Raw genomic sequence first — 26,258 nt, forward strand, 5'->3', positions numbered from 1 at the left:
CAGGTTAATAATAAATTAGGTTTTGCACCATTGGTTGGATATAATAAAGCTTATTTTTGTATTTCAGGCTGTCTTGCGGGCTCTCTACGCCGTCCTCAGCCACGATATCAGTTCCAGGATCTGCGACGTCGCCCTCAACATCATCGACTGCCTGCTGCAGCTCGGCGTGGTGCCCGGCATGGGGAAGAAGCTGTCCAAGCCCGACAACAAGGAGAACCAGGAGTCGCGAGCCAAAGACGCGGCCGGTCAGAGCCTCGGAGGAGGTGCCCAGGGGGGCGGGGCAGTCCCGGGGGCGGGAGCAGGTGGAGGCGGAGACGGAGGCGGAGGTGGCGGAGGAGGTGGGAGCGGCGGAGGGAGCGGGCAAGGGAGCAAGGATGATGTGAAGAATAACAAGGATAATGATAAAAAGGTGTGTTTTTTAGAAGTGGGTCAGAGTTATGTGGAGGATATCTAAATATTAGGGCCGGGACTCGATAAAAAAAAAAAATCTAAATAAATAGAGGCTTTGTAATTAATTTATCGAAATTAATCGGATTTTAATCGCGTATAAATATTTGACCTGAGAACAGTGAGAAGTCATTTTTTCACATGGATTTTTAGTATACCATTGAATAATGACTGAATACATAAGCTTAAGCAACAAATATATTGTTTATTTTTGTTCAAGTCCAACAGACCAGTGTATTTTTTGCCATTAACCCTTTATCAGGCAAATAACTATATTTGGTAACTTCAGGTAATATTTCGAGAAAAAAGTTGCAAATTTACTAGATTAAAGTCGCAGATTTACGAGAAAAAAGTGGGAAAAGGCAACTTTTTTCTCCCAGATTTACCACTTTAAGTGTGGCAATAGCATATTTATAAATATAGTACATTTCAGAAATTCAGGTAGCCTATATGTAGGTAGACCTTCTGTAAACTAGAATACTTTGGTTTTTTCAGTAAAACACAATCCACGCTAGCTAGCACACTAGCCGCTAGCTGCTATATGTTTAGCATTGAGGTGATACTTGAGGCTGGATGTGCTGCTATGGTGATATGTGACTTCCTTGTTGCCTAGCAACACAACCATGCTCTTATGGACGCTTCCATCCGTTGGTTTTTAGTAACTAAATGTCCCATCATCCACGGGGCCAACCAAAGGTCTCATCAGCTTCTTCCTTCATGTTCACTGTGGTTTGTTGTTGTCTCAACTCATCAACGCTAGTTGGTGCTCCAGTATAATCGCTCCTCCTGAAACTCATCCAGGGAGAAACGTTCCGCGGTGCAAAAATAAGTGCGATTAAAATGCGTCAATTTTTTTAACGCGTTCATTTTTGTGTAACTAATTAATCGGCCCTACTAAATATAAATGCATGAAAGTCCTGTTTGTTCATGTTTTTGTCCATGGAAACAGGAAGAGGGCTTTGGCTTCAGCACCCACCGCCTGGCTCTGACCATGCTGATAAAGATAGTCAAGTCGCTGGGCTGTGCCTACGGCTGTGGAGAGGGACACCGCGGACTGTCTGGAGATCGCCTCAGGATGCAGGTCAGACTCTGTGTTAGCTGACCCTCCAAAAGAAAAAAAACAGAATCCTGCAAGAGTGCTGGGCTGACTTCAGCGAGAAACAGCTGCCGTTCTATTTCAATGCAGATCAATAGCTTTTATTATTAGATTAAGTTGTATTGGGGAAATACAATTCTGTCTCGACAGCTGATATCTTTCATGAGAATCAATGAAAAGCGATGAAAATAGAACACTCTGCATAAACCACCACTTTATTCCTCCCTGACTTCATGTTTTTGTTGCATTTTTTTCCTCCCAGGCCCAGAACTGCCTGACCAGCCTTTATAAGCTGGACAAGGTGCAGTTTCGACAGACAATGCGCGAGTACGTCAACAAAGACTCGCTCAATAACATTGTGGACTTCCTGCATGCACTGCTGGGCTTCTGCATGGAGCCCATTACTGACAGTAAGTATGGTGGCGTGTGTGAGTGGGACCAGATGCAGATAGTGACACACAAAAATTAGCATATGCGCTTATAGCAAATGCACAAATAGGGTGCATCAGGGTTCGAGCGACATTGGTTTTGAATGCTGATATGATTCGGGTTAAGACTGGTGCTGTAAATAAGTCTGTGCAGTAGGGCTGCAACTAATGTTTATTTCTTATTACAGATCGATCTTGCAATTAATAAAGCCACACTATATCGGCATGCATATACTCACAGTGACAATGCTTACATGTTTAACAGGTACGATGATAGCATGTTCATCATATTAGCCATTGACTGCATAATAAAAGTGGACCTAGCCAGTTAGAAGACATCTTGTTTAGAAGTATTTGAGAAAAGGACCCTACTTCTCACTTGATTTATTACCTCAGTAAACATTTTCCACTACATTTTAAGGCAAATTTTGAACTTTTTATTTCACTACATTTAGCTGGCAGCTTAAGTCACTTTGAGGTTTTTTGAGATTTAACACAAAAACATGATAGATTTAAAGTGATTAGATATTTAACAAAAACCTCATAGCAGTATACTAAGTAGTTAAAATTACCTGTAGTTTTTGTTTTTTGTTTCACACAGAATTATAAAAGCTAGCTTTTTTAGCGGTTACTTCGAACCGCGTGAGCAGAAGACGGGTAGTCAAACGCCAAACTTGAAGCTTCTTAACAATAGTCCAAAATGGGTGATGTTGCGGTGGCTACCTCCACTTGTTTTATATACTTTAGAATCAAGAAGCCTTTATTGTCATTGCACAGGGTAACAAGAACGAGTACAACGAAATCCAGTCACTTTTCCAGGGCTGTCAGTCGCTCCTTGATTTGATCCAGGGTGCGGTTTATGGCTGTCTGAGTTTCGACAGCTCTGCCCATCATATCAATCATTACGGGCAGCCTTATGGGGCTTTGGACAGCTGTCACCCTTTTCCTTGTATCTCAATAAACCAGAGCAATGCCTAATCCAATCAGCAAAAGCCCTGTTATCAAGATTCTGAATAGATAGAGATCATCGATATCCTCCACGGAGGGAGCCGCCAGGCACACGACACTCCACCTCTCCCACGCGTCCATCGTGTAGCCAGCTGCAAACGTTCCGGCAGGGCGGGAAGGCTCCCCCGATCCTAGGCTTCTCGTCGAGAAGATGGTGTCAATTGCGTTGAGAGACCAGTTGATCAAATCCATGATTTTTTTAGTTTTGAGAGCAGTGTAGAGAGAGTCTTCCAAAGTGTAAGACAGAAGACAAGACGAGAGGAGCGAAGCAGGAAAAAAACACAGGGAGGAAGAGAGGAAAGAAAAGTGCGACCGCCTCTGTTGAGAGCCAAACGACCTTAATATCGTATGCTAGCATGCTAACATTTGCTAACTAGCACTTTGGTCATAACCAAATACCTGCAAAACATTCCCATCATCCTCAGCTGTACATTGTTTTTTTTAAGCTATTTAGTGCTAACTAGCAAATGTTAGCATGCTAAGACGCTAAACAAAACCGGCTCAAACGGTGAACATCATACCTGCTTAACATCAGCATGTTAGCATTGTCATTGTTAGCATTAACAATCTGACTTTTGGATTTACCTCAAGCCAGTTAAACCAAAGGATTGGACATAAATTAAGTGACTCACAGTTTCAGCACTACTGTGCAGATGTTTACACTCAAACAAACTGTCGTGTTTATTATACAATTATATTATGATAATTCAAATCTATATCACACTCAAAGGTCTATTGTGGGTGCTGCATTACAGAGAAGGGTAAAATAAAAAGTGAATAATCACGTTCTAATGTGCTTGACAAAGCTGAATTGTACTGCACTGTCTCACCCCGCACTTCGACTTTGCATTCCAGCGCTATCACTGTTTATATATCTGTTTTTTTCCCTTCCTCCTTCCACTTGTCTCTGCTTGTCCGCGTCCCTTTTTGTCGTCCTCCTCCTGCTTCCATCTTCCCTCTTTTTCTCCATCCACTTCAATGAGCTGAATCCTACCTTCCTTACTCACTCATCCATTCTGTACACTTGCCAATCCAAAGCTTTGCCCATTACATCTCTGCTCAATCAGTGGCTTTATTGCTGAGCATTGAGACACATTGTACATGCCAATTCAGTTTTGGAAATTTGAAGTATTTTGTTCACTGTTAATACAATCAGCTCAAATGGTAGCGTACAAAATACTGTGCAATTGGCAAGTTACTGAACCGATGAGTGTTTTAACTCAAAGTTAACAGGGGCACCCTGTTTAATTTCTTTGGTGTGTGTGTGTGTGTGTTGTTTTTGCGCGTGGCAATCTGTGTGTGTGCGTCTCGAGTTCACCTCCTTCAGGAGGTGGGGTGCCACGTCCTTTCTGACACCGCGTACATGTCTGTGCTGGCCTGATGTCAATCAATTTGTGCCCCGCCTCTTTTCTCTTGCAGAGTACGGCAGTGCAGGTGAGAGGTCCAGGAGGGCGAAAAAAAGAAACATCGGTAGATACACATATCAATAATCAATAACAGTGAATAACAATAGCAATAAGATGAATTTACTCACCTGATCAGACCCTTCCCTAGGCACCGCTTCCATTGCTGCACCCCTCACTCTCTCCGAAAGTGACAAAACTCGCCTGCAACAAAATTTGTATGATTAAATTTGGTATTTATATACTTTGCATTGACAATAAGTTTAACCGGACCAAGAGAATAAGCCCCATACTCTTTGTTTTTATAGCAGGCCTTAGTCACTTGCATGTATTCCCTACCCCAACCCAGAATCCTTTTCAGTTTGCTTCTCCCCCATATGCTTTATGGACCCTTTTTCCTTTGCCCCCTTCCCTCCCTGTTGTACGGGCTCACTGTTAACTCAAGCTGGTCAGCTGTCAATAATGTTCTCTCCCCGCGGACTAAACCACCCCCTGTGTGATCCGTGGTCTCTCCCGCCTCCCTCTCGCTTCCAGACAAGGCGGGCTTCGGGAACAACTTCACCACGGGGGACAACAAGTCCGTGGCCCAGAACATGGAGGCGGTGGTGGTGGGCTGCATGTTCAAGTCTCTGATCACCCGCTGCGCCTCCACCACACACGAGCTGCACAGCCCCGAGAACCTGGTGAGTGGCGAGGAACCATCCGTCCGTCTGCCTCGCTGTTTTCATTTTCACTCCTCCTTTGATTCCGTCTGTGATCACATATCAGTTGTACTCCCACAAGATTCAGACTCTCATATTTCCGTTTGCAGGACGTTGTAGCTGAATTATTAATGGCTCATTTTGTACCGAGCCTAAAGACGAACAATCACTTATGCCGCCTTTGTTAATGCCTCGTTATACATGATGAATTGGACATTAGGGGCACTTAATCTCGTGTGAGTAAAAACATTACCATAACCCATGGGTCTCAAACTCGCGGGCCAATTGTGGCCCTCGTCACGATATTTTGTGGCCTCCACCTTGATATGAAAGTTTAATGTGAGTTTTATATGAATGGCACTTTACCGTGTTTTGTGTGGAAGGTCCCTTTAATTACTTTTTTTCTTCTTCTTCTTTTAGAAACCACAAATACAACAATGAAATTTAAAATGATCATGTGTTCCCTTTAATTGATAGTATCACTGATCTCTACACTGTAAAAAATGTCTGTAGATTTTACGGTGAAAAACTGCTTAACCATGAGAGTAAAAGACGTAAAATGATAAATTGGTTAATTCAGTTTCAGTAACAATGAAACACCGTAAATGCATATATCAGCCAAAACTGTATTTTTTACATTTTAATTTTTTTTTTTAAATGCATTACTCCACTTTAAAATACACAGGCACTGCATATATATATATATATATATATATATATATATATATATATATATATATATATTTCTGTATATATATATGTATATATATTTCTGTATATATATATTTCTGTATATATATATGTATATATATTTCTGTATATATATATATATGTATATATATATATGTATATATATTTCTGTATGTATATATATATATATATATATATATATATATATTTCTATATATATATATATTTTTTTTTTTTCTGTATATATATATGTATATATATATATATTTCTGTATATATATATATATATATATTTTTTTTTTTTTTTTTTTTTTTTGCATTTCTTCTTCATTGTTGGTTTCTTATTTTTGTATGAGTTTTGTCCATGCTTGTTCTGTCAAAGCACTTTGTGAAGGCTGTTTTTAAAGGTGCTATATAAATAAAGGTATAATTATTATGATTATAATGAAACCAAAAGAACAGCAGTAGAAAGAGTATTTATTTTCAGCTCACAGGAACCTACAGTCTTTCCAACGTGGGTCAAAAATGACCTGTATTATAAAATCTTCCTATTTCTCTATCTAAGTCTCTGTGGATCACTTCTCTTAGAGGTAGGATGACCACTCGTGTTGCCTAGAAAACCTCTCGGCTGGCATGGCTGCTGTACGTTGGCGGATGATGACACACTTTTCAAGGCAGGCTGTACTATGGCACAGGATCAGAGGCCACCCACTCACAAGCTGGAGCTGTTGTCTTGACAAATGCATAGCCATTTATGCAAATATACATGTGCAAGCACACACTGTTTGATGCTGACTGCACAGTATTACCAGTCTGATTCTAGGTCCTAGGCGTCATTTTTCTTTGTCTTTTTCTACTTTTTGCACTTTCTCATTCACACGCCATTGTACTCACACATCCTTCTCTCTCTTCCGCTTGTTTTCCGCCCTCTTCCCTCCCAGGGTCTGTACTGTGACATCCGCCAGCTGGTGCAGTTCATTAAGGAAGCCCACGGAAACGTGTTCCGCAGGGTGGCACTGAGCGCGCTCCTGGACAGCGCCGAAAAGGTCACCACCACCAAGAAACCCGAAGAGAAGGAAGACCCCAAACAGCCCGGACCCCGGAGGTACGGGCCAATCAGTGGCCCCAAATGGTCTCAATGACATCACATTCTCCAGTATAATTAGCTAAAAATGTCTCGTAATGATCATTTGTCGATTACTGTTGATTTGTCCTTTAGCTTAGACTTTAAACACCCCTATTACTCATCCAATCACACTTAACTTTGTCTTTTTCTGACAAATCAGATCTGTGCTTCTCATCACTGCTGGACGTTTTTATTTCTTTATGTTTATTTTCTGTCCTGTCTGCATCTGTTTTTCTCGCTTGAGTGACTGATTTGATGTTCTTTGATGTTCTTCAAAATGATGCGGCTCGAGCACCCTGCCAGGAGGAACCTCGTATTTTTGCCTCATTATACGACAACCAAATTAGAAATGGAAGTCATATCATTGCAGCATTAAAGACTCTTTGAATATGTGGCACTGTGTAGTAAGTAAGGAGTCTGTTTAAGGTGAGATACGACAGGAAAAAACGTTTTTGTACAGGTCAATTTTGCATTTTTGTGTCAATACATTTTTAAAAATTAACTTTTTTGAAAGATTAAATAGAAAAAAAGATTACTTGAACTTGAACAACTATCAATAATGCTTAACTAACTAACTAATGCTTATAAAAACCTAAGCATAAAAATTAAAAAAGGACAGCAATTGACATTTTATTTTTTTTTAATTCAAACACACATAGGGATGGGTACCGAATTCGGTACTTTTATAGGTACCGACCGAATTCCGTCGGTACTACCGAGTACAGATTCAAGTCAAATCAAACGGTACCATGTTTCGGTACCTAAACGGCGTTAACTTTAAACTGATCATTGATTTCAACCTGTTTTCATTTGACGTCTTGATTAACAAGCTTGCTGACGATCGCACTATTTTTTTATTTACCTCCTCGTCTGGTCCTGTCTGCTCACCGCGGCCACTAGCTGCTGCCCTCTTCCACCCCGGCGCAGAGACGAACAGCCGGCTCTCGGCCTGCTAGCCGCCAGCTGCTATCTCTCCAATGTCTCTACCCGGGCTTGGCCTTCGTCTGCCTCCAGATTGGACCTTCCTTACTCCGTTTGCTTTCTCCATTCTTCTGTAGACCAGTCATTAGCAGCTAGCAGCTAGCTGCTGCATCTCTGGTCCTCCGCTAAATCTCCGATCTTCAACTCAGGAATATTACCTGCCACTTTATTCCAAACTGCCTCGCTGAAATTAAATCCCTCAGACTCCTGCGTCATCCTCGATATGTGCACAGAGCAGCCCGACTCAACTTTGTTTATTCCAACCATGCCACGCCCACAATACTGTCTGACCGGTGCTGCGCCGCACAGCTACGACGTCATCACAACGTGCACTTGCAACCTTTTTTTTTTTTTTTTTTCTCCGTGCACTTGCCACCTGAGAGCTCCTCTGCATTCTTTGATAACACTCCAACCTTCATGTTACAAAATGCACGTTCACTCAACAATAAAGCACTGCTCATCCTGGATTTTATATTGTTTTGATATATTTTTTAAAGTTTATATTTTCAAACGCAAAAGTACCGAAAATTGGTACCGTTGAGTACCGATACCGATTCCCAGGTACCGGGTATCGGTACCGTATCGGTTCAAATGTGAACGGTACCCATCCCTAAACACACACATACCTAAAAAAACTAGAAGTTAAATACAGCAATGTGCAGTAAATGTGCTTTGTTAATGCCAACTACTGACACCTGGACGAAAAAAATATCTATATATTTTTGGTGTAGAGTAAAAATAATAATAAACAACATAATGAAAAAAATTAATATAATACAATGTGCAAAACAGCAGCATCCAATAGTTTTAGATGTCTCTATGAACTAACCACCATCAACTTTAACTGTAACTTTTATTAGTTTTTTCAGGGCAGATTTGCATTGAGAAAGACCAATTGAATATAAATTATATTATATTATTCCTGTCATTGTCACTGATTGGTTCGCACAGCATGCATGTGACACCTGTAGTCAGCGTCCCCAGCAGCCGCAGGTACTTTTTCTAACGAGAAAAGTCAAAGAGAGAAAAAACTCCCATCATTCACTTAAAACTCTTTGAACCGGCTAGTTCCCGACTGACACATCACTAAATCTTTTAATCTTAAATGTTGGCACAAAGGCGCAGTTTTAGTTTTCTTTTGGACAAACTCCGTCATGTCTTGTCACGTCTCGTCGAAAAAGCGTAAATCAATTTTTTCAAGGGAGTATTACGGTTGAATGCATGAGGAGAGTTGGTGTCGGCGTGTGAATCCGGTGGCCTGAGCGCTGTGTCTGTGTGTTGGGGTGTGTGTGTGCGCAGGTCAGAGGCGGGTGTGTCCGGGGAGAAGGGTCAGGTGTCCAGTGCTGCAGATGAGTGTCGCAGCTACATCTCCAGCAGACCCCCCCAGACACCCGAACAGTGAGTGTCCACCTCACAGCATCTCCATATAGCACCATCTATGTCCAGCCCAGCTGCCATTTCTCTGCTCAAAATAGGAAAACTTTTAAAACTCTTCCTGTCTCCCTTTAATAAAGAACAGGTGCTAAACATCAACACTGAAAGATTAACATATTCCTATAAGCTGAAGTTTTTATCTCCCTGTCTGTACCTGCAGTGAGGAGCAGATCCCGGGTGCACTGCTGGGCAGGAAGGACTTTTGGAGGAAGATGTTCAAGTCCCAGAGTGCCGCCAGTGACACCAGCAGCCAATCAGAGCAGGACACCTCGGAGTGCACCACCGCCCATTCCGGCACCACCACCGACCGGCGTTCCCGTTCCCGATCTCGTCGCATTTCACTCCGCAAGAAACTGAAGCTGCCAATAGGTAGGAGCAGTTATTATTATGCAATTATGCAACTAGAGTTACCTTTCATAGGAGACCAGGGTCATTACAGTTCATGGCATAAAATTCATAAAATTAATTCAGTGTTTTTCAGACCCAGTATTCGTTTAAATTTGACTACTTTTGTGTCAATACATTTTTTTTAAATTAAAAATATTTTTATTTAAACTTTTATTTTGAAAGATTAAAGAAAAGAAAAGATAACTTGAACTTGAACAACTAAGTGAAATATGAACATTCACCTTACGTTAGCATTGATGTGGTCATAAAACTGAATATTATTAGATAAAAAGTATTTTTTAACTGAATTTTGTATTATCAACTATCTAGTATGCCATTTTATTATTATTATTATTATTATTATTATTAATAATAATATCCTCATTTGTTCATACATGAACAACCCATTAAATATAATGTTTTCTGATATAGGCAACACCCATAAACTAAGTAGTCTTACATTAGAGTTCATGGCATAAAATTCATAAAATTAATTCAGTTTTTTTCAGACCTTGTATTCATTTAAATTTGACCACTTTTGTGTCGGTACATTTTTTAAAATTCATTTTTTTTATTTAAACTTTTATGTTGAAAGATTAACGAAAAGAAAAGATAACTTGAAATAAACTAATAAGTGCCTTAAAGCTGCATTCTTTCCAATGGCCAGCAGGGGGCGACTCCACTGGTTGGAAAAATAATTCAGGTCTATTATTAAATGACTACTTCTAACTTGACATATACATACATTATGTACACATTATATACATTATATACATACATACATACATTTCTGCTATTTGGCATTTTTTATTAATATATATTTTTTGTGTTTGTTTTCCTGAGAGCACTTTGCATTTTACCGATATTGCACATTGGAGAAAATGTATTTTAGCATATTTTAAATAGGTTGTTTCATGTAGTAGTATGAGCATCAATGAATAAATATATTTTGATATATAAGTGGTAATTGACCTATTTTTTTTGTTCCTTTTTTTTGTCAGGATGACGCTTTTATTGTTGTAATAAATGTTCTAAATTAGACTAAAAGTATTTATGGAGAACAGATTTTTTTTTTTACCCTTTTTCTCACTTGCCTCTCAGGGCTTCCATAGAATAAAATGCCATTTGAAAACCTAAGTAAAAAATGGGTTATAGATATTTTATTTTCACTGTACATGCTAACCAGGCAGGGAAATATTGACCGATTTTAGTGCCTAACAAAGCTTCCAAATCATTATTTTTTATAACAAATCATATTTCCATGATCATACCTCATTGCATTTACTCTGACCTTGAAATTCACTCTGACATGATGTGTTTTGTTTGTCTAACATTGGAACACTGCCTGTCGCGAGGCCAAGTCACTTCATCTCTTTGGTCTGTTTTGTGTTCCTTTTTGTGCCTTAGCATGCCGTGGGACTGTTCGCCTACCACTCACTCTCTCTGTCTTACGTATGTGGATGTGGAACCATCTTCATACAGTATTTGTTTAATGTTTGTTTGTGTTGGTCATCTCTCCCGATGTGCACGGTGTCACAGGCCTCGGTGAAATTGTATTTGCAAATTGTATCAGATGGATGGAAAGTACAGATGCACAGCTAAGCTAAAGCAGAGCTGGCGTTATATCGAGTATGGCTGCACAATTATGGCCAAAATGATAATCACGATTATTTTGATCAATATTGTAATCACGATTATTAATCACGATTATTCATCATGTTAGGGAAAACATCTGTATTTTTATTGCACTACTTTCAAACAAACAATAGGAACAGTTTTAAAAATGAAAAAAGTACTGGACCTAAAATTGACCCTTGGGGCACCCCACACTTAATTTCATGGGTCCTGGAGGAACATGTGCACAGAGTGTCCGGTACTTGTTGTAAACAAACAGATATCGCTAAGTGAACACCTCCTGCAGCAGCACATACACACTGTACTGCTACAGAGCTAACTGTTAGCCTATTAGCAATTTGCCGACTGGACGCTAAGGGGTTAACATCCCCTCCGGCTCTGCAGCTGGGAGAGACTGCTGCAGGAGGACTGTGCTGCTTCGACTCATTCTTACTCTTGTTAGCAAGCCGCCGACCCCCCCGCGGCTCCTTAAGAAGAGTAAGAAGGAGTCTCCAATAACACCAGAAAAAGTCACTGGATTTATCACCAGTCGCTTTTTTGAAAAATAGTCGCTATGGAGGTCTGAAAAGTCGCTAAATATAGCAACAAAGTCGCTAAGTTGGCAACACTGCCTTGCCAGCTTTTACAAATGGCGCGTGTTGTTGTGGCGTCGAGTACTACGTCACATCCTGCTTAGCGTTCTATCCAATCAGTAACCAGGCTTTTTTCAGGGGAGAAAAACGACCTCGCCCCCTGGTGGTTGGTGGACGACTGGTGTAGAAAGTGCTTGATTAGATCTGCAGGAGAGCCGCATGTTTAAATGGAAATATCGGAGACGATCAGGCTAATTTAATCGTGGCGGCGGAAATCGTGATCACAATTAAAATTCGAATAATTGTGCAGCCCTAATATCAAGTGAAGTGAATGGGGGAAAAAAAGTCTCTTTTAAAACAAAATAGTTCAAAAGTTCACTGTATTTTTATCTTGCCTTCCCTGAAGATCATTCTGCATATGCATAGGTTTTCATTTTAAATAAACAGACTGAAAAGGCATCAAATAAGTCGCCTGAAATGTTTTTTTTCAGCTTCTGTTGTTACTGTTGTCTCTTCTGTGACAGAGTATTTGCAAATACCACTCGACCAGGGTCTTCTGTTTAAATCATCTCATAAAAAGCATTATAAAATCTTCGTTTTGTCACTTTTTGTGTCATTTTTGAATGAACCTCAGTCTGTGTTTTTTGTGTTTAAATATGAATGTATGTGAATGTACAATAACAATGAGGGAATGCTCTGTCCTTCTCTTCCTCTACCCAACCTTTGTGTGTGTGTGTGCATGTGTAACTGCCTTCATAACCCAGTGTGCACCAAGGTTATAATAGTTTTCATTAGTTTTACTTTTAATTTCGTTATGTTTTGTTTTCAAATTCAGTTAGTTTTAATTAGTTTTTAGAGTGAGTTTGCTAGTTTTAATTAGTTTTTATTTTTTATTTTATTTTTTATTAGTTTTAGTGTTAGTTTTAGTTTTTTGTAATGGGGTATTTTTTGGGTGCCAGATTCAAAAAAGTCACAATAAATGTTGCCTTTATTTCCTTTTATTATCCATCTTAGCCCCAATAAGTTTATTAAGGCATAAAACCAGATAGACCAGGGGTCTCAAACTCAAATTACCTGGGGGCCGCTGGAGGCAGTATCAAAATGACCAAAAAAAGACACAAAATGACTAAAAAAATGACAAAAAGACACAAACTGACAAAAAAGACACAAAATGACTGAAAAAACACTTAATTACTTAAAAAAAGACACAAAATGACAAAAAAATACACAGAATTACCAAAAAAAGACACAAAATTACCAAAAAAAGTAATTAAAGGGACCTTCCACACACAACATGGTAAAGTGCCATTCATATAAAACTCACATTAAACTTTCATTTCAAGGTGGGGGCCACAAAATATCATCACGAGGGCCACAATTGGCCCGCGGGCCGCGAGTTTGAGACCCATGAGATAGATGAAATAGATTTCATATCAACCAAAAAGGTTTACATGTGAAAAAAGACGAAAACAAAGGACATTTTCACTATAATTTTAGTTAGTTTCAGTTAGTTATTGTTTTTTTAAAAACTTGTTTTTATTTTTATTTCAGTTAACGAAAATGTTTTTTTAATTCTAGATTTCGTTATTTCATTAGTTAACTATAATAACCTCGGTGTGCACAATACATTCTACCCTCTATTTGTCTGCAGCGTTGGTCAATCATGTACATTTGTTTTATTATTCACGTATCTGCAGGCAACTGGCTGAAGCGTTCGTCTCTCTCTGGACTGACTGACGGCGGAGAGGACCTGCTGGACATCAGCTCAGTCGATCGACTCTCCTTCATTCGTCATTCCAGTTCAAAGGTCAGGGGGCAATGAACTCTAGGTGGTAGCATAATATGTCGGAATCAGCCACAGCCACTACATTTAGCTTACGTTAGCATTGATATGGTCATAAAATTGAATATTATTAGATAAAAAGTCATTTTTTTACCTGAATTTTGTATTATTAACTATCTAGCATGACATTTTATTAACATTATATTATTATTATTTTGCTCATTTGTTCATACGTGAACAACTCCCAATTTGTCAAAAGTCCTTCCCTCGAGTGAGCAGAGCTCCACAACAAGCGAGTGCAGGGTAGAGAGAGAGCGCGCGCAAAGTAGCTGCACAGTGTTGTTGCCTGCCTCTGCTTTACTCGCGCGCGACACAAAATAATTTACGCTTGCACGACTTGTGACTCAAATATGACGCCATACTTGTTAAACTGCATTTCATTGTCTAAGTACCTTAACCCTTTAATGCCCTTTTAAAGATGTAAATCCACATGTTTTAAATGATAAAAACAAAAAATATGAACATTTTTCCATATACTAAGTGCAAATTGAATTTTTTTTTTTTGGGGGGGGGGGGTTATTAGACCCTTGGATACATCAATAATTGACAACAAAATTGATCAAAATGCGTGTGAAGGAAATTTGGTACTTCCTGTCATGGTGGTACAAGAAGTAGGCGGCGACCTACTTGATATTCAAGACACAAGGCCTTGTGGGAACTGACTAGGGCCTTAACTCTGATAACACCATGACTTTGGGGAACATGTAGATCAGTGGGCTCTGTCCTGATGTGATGCATAGGGCAGGAAGATAGGGCCGCATTGAGTCTTGCTGAAAAGCCAATGCTGAAAAGTGCAACAGTCATAGGTCGAGCGGTGTACGGGACTTTGTTGTACTGTAAAATAGCCATTCAGAATTGTGCGGTGTATGGAATACGAATGTGCTAATAAAACTCGCTGAACAGAGTATTGAGTGCTTTGTGTTTAGCCAGCTCACCCATTAACTTAGTGCAGTTGTTAAAATTGCCACAACATGCGTATTCATTTTTTTTTTTTTTCACTTTCAATGGATCAAATCTTCAGTCCTGACCATAACTATAAAATATACATGGATTTCTTAAATAATTTTAGTTGAATATGTAAAATGAAATTTCATTGGGTTATGGGACGGATGCCATTCTAAAATGTACACAGTAAATATTTACCAAAAAAAATCCAGTATCAAATAATAATATGAATGGACACAGTGACATCTAGCAGATTTTTTTTTAGAAAAACATACCTCAGCCAAGTGGTAGAGAGTGCTCAATCAGGTGGATTTCAGTTAAGCACTCCTTTCATTGAGACATGGTTACTCAAAATGTGCTCTACCATATGGTTGAGCAGGCAGTTAAAGGGTTAACTATGTTTAATGACAACAATCTAATGTTGACTCTAATCTTCTGTGTCGTAGGTGAAGTTCACCAGCGCGGTAAAGCTGTCCGAAGGAGGACCCGTGGGGCCGGAGTACGCCAGGGACGAGGAGGAGAATTTCTTCAAGCGGCTCGGTAAATGGAGGTCTGGCAGGAGGAATCCATCCAAGCTTCACCACACAGAAGAGAAAGATGGTAGACCTCCCCCACCCCGGGGTGCCCCTTGCCCACCCACGCTCCATCGTCCTTTTTTTACGCTCTTTCTTTCTTTCTTGTCCCTGCCTCTGTCTGTCCGTGTGGTGTCGTGTCTTGTCTCACCTTCGCCAGTCGTGGTGTGTCCTCTTCTTCCGTCTGCCATTCTCCATCGGCCAGTTAGCTGCCTGCTACACCCTGTTAGCCTGAATGTCTTCTTTTCAACCCATCAGTGTCTAGTTTGTAAAAAAAAAAAAAAAACCCAATTTGTTTTCCAGACTGATTGGCAAAACCCTTCTTTTCCAACTATGCACGACTTGTCCTCTCCAACAATGAGCCCCCTCATCTTTCTTTCACTTAACTGGTGGAAAGAGAGGAAAGGAGGTGTGTGGGAATAACTCATATCTATGAAACCATCTTTCTACCGTAGAGCGTATCTCTGTGCTATGTGAAGCATGACGCTGTCAGTGCTCTCTCCGTCTCTTCTGTGGTGATGTCTGGTGGTATTTTCCAATGCCTGAGTTTCAGTCAAGTGATCAAAACAGAACGGTCCACATACAGCTTGTTTTCTCTAAGGCCGTGGTTACACTTGTCATTTCAATGAGGTTCATTTAGGAAAAAATCCTGAAAACGGCCATCAAATCTGCATTTCTTTCCCCCGACTAGGGCTGGGCGATATATCGATATATTTTTAGATGTGATATGGAATTAGACCATATCGCATATATCGGTACACTCTAAGAAATGATTCAAGGAGCCTGTAAATGTGAAAGTAATATAAAGGTATGCATACTCAATAAACCCTGACCCGACTAGGGCTGGGAAATATATATATGTATTGTAATATGGAATTAAACCATATCGCATATATCGGTATACTTACATTTTTTTCTTTCTTTATATATAAATGCTCCCCCTACTAGGGTTTGTCATTAGGGATGGGTACCGAATTCCGCCGGTACTACAGAGTACCGATTCATGTAAACTCAAACGGTACCATGTTTCTAACACCTAAATGGCGTTAACTTTAAACTGATCATTGATTTCAACCTGTTTTCATTTGACGTCTTTGATTAACAAGCGTGCTAACGATCACACTATTTATTTATTTTTTATTTACCTCCTCGTCTGGTCCTGTCTGCTCACCGCGGCCACTAGCTGCTGCTTTTATATTTTAAGTTTAAGTATACTTTAAGTTTATATTCTGAGAAATAAATATGTTGAATTGACACATAAACAAACGCAAAAGTACCGAAAATTGGTACCGTTGGGTACCGGTACCGATTCCCAGGTACCGGGTATCAGTACCGTATCGGTTCAAATGTGAAAGGTACCCCAATGTTCGTTATTCTTTTCTCATATAAATATATTTATTTCAGAAAAAGATTGGCCTATTTTATTTCATAGGCTTTTTTTATTTAAGATATTTTTTAAATTTAAATGTGCACTTTATGGAGCTTTGATTAAAAAAATTACTCCTGTTATACAGTGTTTATGTTCACTTAAATAAAAGGTAATACTTGTCACTACATGTTAAATGTCATATTTGGCTTTGACTTTGACTGAACAATTGCTCTCACTTTGCGATAAAAATATCAGGATATATATACATATCGATATTCAGCCTAAATATATCGGGATACGACTTTTGGTCCATATCGCCCAGCCCTACCCCCGACACTCTCCATGTAATATTTTTTTGAGATGAAAAGTTGAAAATCCAGGTGTAATCACTGCCGATGGCTGTGTGTCCATAACTCACTCAGCTCCATTCGTCGGTGGCTCTTCAGTGCTCTCTGTTAAATGTCCTGATGGTGATGTTGCTTCATGCAATGTCTTCATGTGATCTTCAGTTTAGTCTTTAAAACAGTTAAACACCCAGTTAAACAAGAACTCTTCACTTGCTCTGCTATACTCCTCCCTCTCTCTCTTATTATATTCTATTATCGTTTCTTCTTTTATTTTATTGTCTTTTTTATACTTTTCTTTTCTATTCCCCCTTTTCATCTCTCTTTTATTCTTTTTACATATCCTTTTTTCTATTATATTATATTCGCTTCTATAACCATGTTTTACTTCCCCTTTTTTTTACATTTCTCTTATTTTTTGTCATCTAATTTTTCATTTTCTCTTATTTTATTTTCTCTTTTATTTTAATTTCTCTTTTTTTTATCTTTATTTCTTTACACTCCTTTGGTCACTTCTTTTTTTTCTTTTCATATTCTTTTTTTAACCTTTTTTCTATTCTCTTCTATTTTTTCTCTTTATTTTTTTATTTTCTCTTCTCTCTCTTATTTTCTCTTTTTAAATTTCCCCTTTATTTCTTTACACTCTTTTTATTCACTTCTTTTTTTTCTTTTCATATTCTTTTTTTTCTATTCTCTTCTATTTTTTTCTCTTTATTTTTTATTTTCTCTTCTCTCTCATTTTCTCTTTTTTGATTTCCCCTTTATTTCTTTGGACTCTTTTTATTCACTTCTTTTTTTTCTTTTAATGTTCTTTGTACATCTTTTTTTCTATTCTCCAATTTTGTTTTCTCTTATTTTATTTTTTATTTTATCCCACCCTTATGTCTCCTTTCTTCTTTGAATTTCTATTTTATGTATTTTTTCTTCCCTCTTTTCTTTTGTCTTCTTTACTTTTCTCTTCATTTGTCTCTTTTCTACTTCTATTCCTTTCTATTCTTTTTTATCACTATTATTTTTTCTCCTCCCTTTCTTCTTATCTTCTATTTACATCACCTTTTTTCTATTATATTCTCTTCTATTTTATGTTCTCTTTTTTTTTTTACATTTCTCTTGTTTCTTGTCATCCTTTTTTTCTTTCCTTTTCTCTTTTATTTTCCCCTTTTTCATCTTTTTTTCTTATCTTTATTTCTTTAAACTCCTTTTATTCACTTCTTTCTTTTTTACCTTTTTTTTCTATGGTCTTATATTTTTTCTCCCTTTTTTTTAAATTTTCAATTCCATTACACCCCCCCCCCCCCCCTTGTCTTTTTTTCTTGTTTTCATTTCTATTTGATGGATTTTTTCTTTCCTCTTTTTTTCTTCTTTTCTTTCCCTTTTCTCTTCCTCTTCTTTCAACTTTTCTTTTTCCCTTATTTTTAAAATTTCTGTTATGTTTTGCTCTTCTCTCCTCTCTTCTCCTCTTGTCCTTTGTCCATGCTCTCCTCCAGGACCTCACGGTTTCCAGGAGCGTCTAGCAGCCAGTCAGGAGGCCATGAAGAACAAGAACGTGGTCAACTTGGGCGCCATTCGACAAGGAATGAAGCGATTCCAGTTCCTGCTCAACTGCTGCGAACCAGGAACCATCCCGGACGCCTCCATCCTCGCTGCTGCTCTGGACCTGGTAGGACTATTAGTTATCTCTGACATTAAAGATCCTGTATTGTAAAAAGTGAAACAAATAGTGTGAAAGTACGAAAATTCCTAATCGCACACAGCCCGTATTTAGAAACTGTCCCTTTAAACAAGCTGCCAGGACTTTTGTAACGTTGTGATGTCACTACTATACTATATACTATATATATTTTTGTTTTCAAATCAGATAGTTTTAATTACTTTTTAGAGTGAGTTTGCTAGTTTTATATTATTTTTTAATTGGACGTCCGAAATTCCCTGCTTCTCCTGCTGCCCCCGCGACCCGGCCCTGGATAAGCAGAGGAAAATGGATGGATGGATGGAAATGCTTAGTTTTGGTTTGGATTTTATTTGTTTTAGTTTAGTTTTTTATTAGTTTTAGTTTAGTTTTTATTATTTTTACTGTTATTTTTAGTTTGTTTTTTATTAGTTTTAGTTTGTGGTTATTAGTTTTAGTTAAGTTTTTATTAGTTTTTCTGTGTTATTTTTAGTTTGTTTTTTATTGGTTTTAATTTTTTTAATTAGTTTTAGTTTGTTTTTATTAGCTTTAGTTTAAGTGTTATTATTATTAGTTTTTTATTAGTTGTAGTTTTTTTTTTTTTTAGTTTTAGTGTTTAGTGTTTTTATTTCTATTTCAGTTAACGAAAATTGTAATTTTCATTATTTCCTTAGTTTTCGTTTACTATAATATACTATAATAACCTTGGTATTTCCAAATGTGGAAGACCCAGAAACCAAAAAAAGAGAGGGGCCTTTTCAGAGAGGGTGGCTTCAAAGGCAGACACTAAAATGAGGTGCTTCAGAGGGAGAAAACAAGTATATTTAGACATAATGTATGTGAAAAAAGTGCATGTACACATGTTGTAAAACCCCAATATAAAAGCATGAATCTAAAAATGAGCATAATATGTTCCCTTTAAAATCTCTGTCTCCGTTCTGGTTGTTCCAGGAAGCTCCGGTGGTGGCCCGGGCCTCCCTCTTCCTCGAATGCGCCCGATTCGTCCACCGGTGTAACCGTGGCAACTGGCCGGAGTGGATGAAGGGCCACCACGTAAATATCACCAAGAGGGGCCTGTCCAGGGGCCGATCGCCTATCGTGGGCAACAAAAGAAACCAGAAACTCCAGTGGAACGCTGCCAAACATTTCTGCCAGTGGGGAGATGTGAGTTAAAGATTTCTGCCTGTCAACTATCTATGACAGGGGTCGGCAAAAAAAAAAGGACATTTTAATTTCCATTTATCATTGGTGTAGGCCCAAAGCAATTTGTATTCTTTAATTGTAAAAATGTTTTCTTCAGTTTCTTGTTCATTTTAATGGCTGGTACAACTAAAGGTCCATTTGTTTGGACAAATACAATGATAACAACAAAGATATATCATACAAGATTAATTTAAGAGCTGATATCTTGACATTTTTCATGTTTTCTTGATAATAACCAAAATCATAATAAAAAAACATGGAAAATGGCTAGATATCAGCTCTTCATTATTCAATGGTCTAATCATTTTTTCCATGACTGTATTAGTCAACTAAAATGTGTATCATAGCTTATGAAAATCTCCAAAAGCTTTAACCTACATTTTGCCAACTTCAAGTCTAGTTTTGAGTTTCCCTAGCTAGACTAGCTTTCAATTACAAACAAAAGTCATGTTGGTAGACTAATTTAGACTTAGTAGGCTATTTTATTTTCATTCCAAATAAGGTTTGCGGCTCAATTCCGACAATTTCTCTCTTATTTTGGCCAAAAATGGCTCTTTTCTTAGTAAAGGTTGCCGACCACTGATCTAGGATGACAGCTTATGATGCAGCTTTAATAATTTCTTTACGTTTTATCCACTCAGGCGATCGGCACGAGGCTCAGCGAGCTCTGTCACTCTGACAGCGAGAGCCCTGCAAACATCCTGGGTTACATTTTTGACGAAGAGACCAAACGCAGAATGAGAAAGGAAGACGAGGAAGAGGACTATTTAGATGACAGTGGGTCAAAAGAGCCTTTAATGCCTTAATGGCACATCTTTGCTTACCCAAGTATAACCATTTGTAAAGCTCCATTTTAATGTTCTAACCACATTGTTTTATTTTGAAGACACAGTTAATCCCACCAAATGCGGCTGCCCCTTTGCCTTAAAGATGGCTGCCTGCCAGCTGCTGTTGGAAATCACCACTTTCCTGCGGGAGACCTTTCCCTGCTTACCACGCCCACGCACCGAACCTCTCGTGGTCAGTATACACATTATAAATATATATATATATATATATGCATCCTGTGTGTATTTTCTCTTTGTCAATCATTAAAAAACAGTAATCAGGGTTCGTACGGGTGCTTGAAATCCTTGAAAATGCTTGAATTTAAATGTTGTATTTTCAAGGTTCCATCTTTCAGAGTGGATTAAAAACCAAGTCGAAGTTCCTTTTAGTTTTCTTTATTATCAATCAATCAGAACACTGCCTAAATACAGCAGAGACAGAACGTTGTCAATTTCGAGGCTGCTGAATGAAAAGTGTCCCAAGTCCAATGGAGCCCTCAGTTCTCTCTGGCTTTTCTGTCTGTGTGTAAGATCATTTGATTTAAATGTTCCAGCCAATGCATGTGTACGTTTTCCCGGGCACGAGCATGCTGCTAAGCCTACTTTTTAACCTTAAAAGGATACAATCTATACTTGTTTATATTCAAATTCCAATGCCTTTACTGTCTGACAACTCCCATATATTAATGGTGTAGGAATAAAGAATATATTCGGATTGGCTGAGTTTCTAAATTATGACCGGGTTACTTAAGTTCAAACAGAAGGCATGCGTAGGAGTTCAGCTCAGGCCTGGGCTGTGGTGAGAAGCAGGATAGGGAGGAGAGATGGGATGAAAGCTTCAGCAGACAACAAACACACACATAGATTTGAAAGGTCAAGGAGATGTCAAATCCCCAGATGCACAGTTAAGTGGGGCAACCGAAAGCATCCCACAAAAAAATTGACCAATTGCGTTAAAAAGCCCACCCAAATGGACGGGGTGTGCCCAACCCAAGAAGAGGAATGTAAAATCTGTAATCACTCTGTCTTGTGGTGCCATCAAGATCACATTGCAGAGTGCTGAGCATTGCATTTGGCTATTATTCTTTCAATAAATGGTTGACTTTATTCATTTGTTCTGAGTGTTTTGTAAGACCAAGTTTAGAAAAAAGAACCCGGGTGAGCGGGGAAGGCTCTAAGGCCTCCTTGCTCTAACAATGGTCATTGAACTGGTAGGAACCAGTTTTTACCTGAAGACTGTGGCTGTTCTGAACAAAAGTTCATACTGAGGCCTTTTAACAAAGCAGAACTTTTAGTATTAGAGTAATATAAATCTGTGGCAGAAAATACACTACACCTGCTTACGCCTTGGCTCCAGGATCTGGACAGCTGCCGCCTGCGCCTGGACCCAGACCTCGGCCGCCACCGCTACGAGAGGAAGATCAGCTTTGCAGGCATCCTTGATGATGAAGACGGACACGATTCGCTCAACAGCAGCAGCCACACGCTGAAGTCTGACACCACCTGCGATGAGAAGAAGCCCCAGGAGGTTCAAGGTGAGATCAGGTGTCGTACAGACTTGGCCGATTTGGTTTAATACCGCATCGTCTGCATATCATGAAAAATAATTTAGACAATCTCGCCCCACTTCCCTCTCCTCCAGCACCAATCCGTAAGATTCGTATCGGAGGCTCCCGGCTGCTTCAGATCAAAGGGGCTCGCAGTTTCCGTGTCAAGAAAGGTGGTTCTCTGTCGTCCATACGCCGTGCCGGGAGCCTCAAGAGCACCAAGATGTCCCGGCAGGACTCGGAGTCAGAGAACGAAGAAGGGCTACTATCACAAACCCACAGCAGGGACACTGTGACTGACATAGGTAAGACCGTATAAAAGAAGCTGCATTCTTTTTATTGGCCAGCAGAGGGCGACTCCACTGGTTTCAAAAAGAAGTCAGATTGTATAAACTTATATTTAAAACATATGCATTAAAATACAGATTAAGTAGAACAAAATTGCCATTAAAATGTAGCAAAAATACCCCACATATTGGGGAAAAAAATGATGTCAGATACTGGTGCGAACCAAGGAAAACACAAAAAACGGGGGTCTCGGTTCGCTTCCAAGTGCACCAGAGTTCAGTTTGCTGCAGGTGAGAACACAGTCCGAACCAAGGAAGGAAGCGAACCAAGACACAGCACAATCTGGGCTGAATTTGGGCAGAAATTTTAGAATCAACAAGCATGGTAGTAGAAGGCTCGAAAAATGTCTCATGGATAGATGTTGTCTAATGATGAAATGGCTACAAACAAAAAGTCGTCAAGGTGTTTAGCAACAGAATGGTGGCTAATGGATTCAATTGCACTTTGGATCAATGCTGCATTTAAGACTTGCTTGGAAAAAGCGGCAGGTCTTTCCCTCACATATTCTGTCCAATAGACGAAGCACAGGGTCAACAGCTTGTCGTTTGTTTACAATGCTTTGTGCGCTTGTGGAAGCAAAGATAAGATATATCCTTTATTCTTTATTAATTCCACAATGGGAAATCCAACCTTTGCATTTAACCCATTCTTTTTTTTTTTACGCACAAGTGAACACACCATGCAAGGAGCCATGGGCTGCCCATTATTGTGCCGCGGGACAGACGTGGGGGGTTATGTGCCTTGCTCAAGGGCACTTTAGTCTTTGATTTCTCAGTCCTGGGATTCAAACCGGCAACCCTCCGATTACAAGCTGGATTCCTAACCTCTAGACCAGGGGTAGGCAACCTGTGGCTCCAGAGCCACATGTGGCTCCCTGTGGGTGTGACCAAAACATTTATAAGATTAATGAAACATTTATTTCTTTTTTATTTAACATTGGTGCAGGCCCTTTTGACTCAAAGTTCGATTGGAAAAATGTGCAGCTTATATATGACATTAAAACATTCTTTTTTTTGTTTTTAGTCAACTTGGCCTGGCTTCTTAACCTCAAAATTTTGCCAAATTCAAGTCTAGTTTTCAATTTGATTACAAATCTTGTGAGAGATTTCTTGTATATTTCTGTCCAGACTTTCATTTACACTTGGGTCCTCGCTGCTTCCTGATAAAATCATATCACTAAATGCTCATTATGATCTATTAGTAGTGCTGGTAGGCTAATTTAGACTTAGTAGGCTGTTTTATCGTCTTTGTAAGGGTTAAAATTAGGTTTGCGGCTCTATTTCAACATTTTTTTTCTCTATTTTGGCCAACAATGGCTCTTTTGTCAATAAAGGTTGCCGACCCCTGCTCTAGACCAAAGACAAAGCCCAAACCAAATGAAAAATGCAACAATTTTGCAACTTCACCACTAAATTGCACCCTGTTCACCAGACTTTATATGTGAAAACAACCTAAAACGCCATTAAAAACGTCATATTTCAAACAATCCCATGCTCCTGTTTCCTGTTGCAGGCAGTCCCTTCAGCACCAGTGAACCCAGCATCGAGCCAGAGGGCCAGGGCTCAGGAGGAGCAGAGGACAACTACCACCGCAACATGTCCTGGCTGCATGTACGGCCCTCTGATATGTGTACGTGTGCATACGGCGTTGGTGTCTTTCTTCCTCCACGCTGACCCTCCCCTCCCCTTCTCCTCTCTCTCTCGGCACAGATCATGATCCTGCTGTGCAACCAGCAGAGTTTCATCTGTACCCATATCGACTTCTGCCACCCACGCTGCTACCAGCACCACAGCCGCTCCTGCGCCCGTCTGGTGCGCGCCATCAAGCTGGTGTACGGTGAGACGGTGGACAGCCTGAGGGAGGACAGCGGCTCCTCCGGTAACATCGGGGCACGGGCCAAAAAGACCAAAGAGGTGGGTTTCACAAGCAATCCATCCTGTTTTAAACACTTTGTGGTGGTTTATAAAAGTGCCTGTGCTTTCAGTGTTCAGACAAGTCTTGCCTGAGGACCCCGTCCATGAAGAGAAGACCCACCGACTCCAACACGGAAGGGAAGAAAGATACCGGAATGCTCAAGTACATCCGCAACCAGGTGAAGTGGTTTAAAGAATCATTCGTCCACCTTTTATTGAGAATTGGCAGTTGTGGGCAGTGAATTTTTAGGGGGAGATAGCAGGTCAACAATAAATGGCTCATAGAAGTGGTTGACATGATCTGAAAGCTATGAACCTGATTCATTTTAATGAATCAATTTGTTAATTAATTAAATCTACTAAGATGTATAATGGTTCAAAACATTATTTTTTGGCATTCTGAAGACCATTTCCATGCTCAACTATGTCCCATATTGTTGTTGCAGTAATTTTTGTGTTGATACCATTTGTTACACGCAATTGATGCTGAATTGAATTCAGATGTTATGATGTCAGAGGTCACATGACTGATTTGAAAATCGCCTTGCCAAATTAGTTAGATTTTCAAGTTTAATATGATACCAGGATCTTCAGTTTATCTTTAAAATTGAGGGAAAAGGCGCCAGATGCAAAAAAGTTAATATGCAGATTAAGAACAAATCCTTTCTGTTAACCAGGTTTTCCTATTTGCTGCTCTATGTTTCTCCCAGGTGATGAGCCTGTCCCCAGCTCCTCTCTCGCTGCTGATCAAGGCAGCTCCCATCCTCACTGACGACATGTACGGAGACATCCAGCCGGCAGCTTGGGAGCTCCTGCTCAGTGTGGATGAACATATGGCAGCAGCTGCTGGTGAGTATGCATCGGTGATCTGTGGCTCTCGTCTGCAGGGTTTTGCCCTTCAGAGTTGAATGTAGATTATGAAGGATAAAGTTCTGCAGATAACTTCAATTCTAACCTTTAATAATATATCTCTTTCCCTCCCCTTTAACCATGTTTTACTTGCCCTTTTCTTGTCCTCTCTCTTCCCTCCGCCCTCTCTGTTTCCCCTCCAGCTGCCATGTTCCTTCTGTGCGCGGTAAAGGTCCCCGACGCAGTGACCGAAATGATGATGGCGGAGTTCCAGCACCAGGAGGCCTGCCAGCGCATCAACTCCATCCTGAAGTTTTACACTCTGTGGCGTTTCCGCTACCAGGTGTGGCCCCGCATGGAGGAAGGAGCCCAGCAGATCTTTAAGGTACAAAAGTTGCATTTCACTGTTTTAAACCGTGTTTCCACTAGAAAGTCTGAGGCCACACCCTCTCAAAAGTCCGCTCACTCTGCGTGTCTCCATTACAAGTTAGCCCCCAGGGCGATTTAGAGACTCTGGAGGTGACGTTTGGTTTACAACCGCCTGATCATAAACAAAGCAGCATGGCTAATTATGCACAGCTTCTCTGCTGATCATAAACATAGTGATTGTGAATTAACCGGCATCACTAACTGTGCACAAAGTGTCCGGTGCTTGTTGTGAACAAACAGAGATCGCTAAGTGAACACCTCCTGCAGCAGCACATACACACTGTACTGCTACAGAGCTAACTGTTAGCCTATTAGCAATTTGCAGACTGGACGCTAAGGGGTAAACATCCCCTCCGGCTCTGCAGGTGGGAGAGACTGCTGCAGGAGGACTTTGCCGATTCAACTCGTTCTTACTCTTCTTAACGAGCCGCCGACCCCCGCGGCTCCTTAAGAAGAGTAAGAAGGAGTCTCCAATAGCACCAGAAAAAGTCG

General features: G+C 39.7%; 1 protein-coding gene across 1 annotated transcript in view; it reads left to right on the top strand.

Annotated features, from left to right (window-relative positions):
• Positions 1-26,258, top strand: part of LOC131962615 (protein unc-80 homolog) — a 94,986-nt gene that overhangs the window by 31,057 nt on the left and 37,671 nt on the right. The window contains exons 13-32 of the mRNA XM_059327560.1: positions 68-409; positions 1,397-1,528; positions 1,806-1,953; positions 4,917-5,065; positions 6,715-6,878; positions 9,180-9,278; positions 9,475-9,683; positions 13,606-13,715; positions 15,143-15,236; positions 18,469-18,641; positions 19,602-19,814; positions 20,495-20,630; positions 20,740-20,873; positions 22,038-22,215; positions 22,323-22,532; positions 24,088-24,185; positions 24,285-24,488; positions 24,560-24,667; positions 25,199-25,337; positions 25,541-25,722. Of these exons, the coding sequence (XP_059183543.1) occupies positions 68-409; positions 1,397-1,528; positions 1,806-1,953; positions 4,917-5,065; positions 6,715-6,878; positions 9,180-9,278; positions 9,475-9,683; positions 13,606-13,715; positions 15,143-15,236; positions 18,469-18,641; positions 19,602-19,814; positions 20,495-20,630; positions 20,740-20,873; positions 22,038-22,215; positions 22,323-22,532; positions 24,088-24,185; positions 24,285-24,488; positions 24,560-24,667; positions 25,199-25,337; positions 25,541-25,722 (3,222 nt within the window). The remainder of the gene's footprint in view (positions 1-67; positions 410-1,396; positions 1,529-1,805; positions 1,954-4,916; positions 5,066-6,714; positions 6,879-9,179; positions 9,279-9,474; positions 9,684-13,605; positions 13,716-15,142; positions 15,237-18,468; positions 18,642-19,601; positions 19,815-20,494; positions 20,631-20,739; positions 20,874-22,037; positions 22,216-22,322; positions 22,533-24,087; positions 24,186-24,284; positions 24,489-24,559; positions 24,668-25,198; positions 25,338-25,540; positions 25,723-26,258) is intronic.

This window comes from Centropristis striata, chromosome 24 (genome assembly GCF_030273125.1).
Source record: "Centropristis striata isolate RG_2023a ecotype Rhode Island chromosome 24, C.striata_1.0, whole genome shotgun sequence".
NCBI lineage: Eukaryota > Metazoa > Chordata > Actinopteri > Perciformes > Serranidae > Centropristis > Centropristis striata.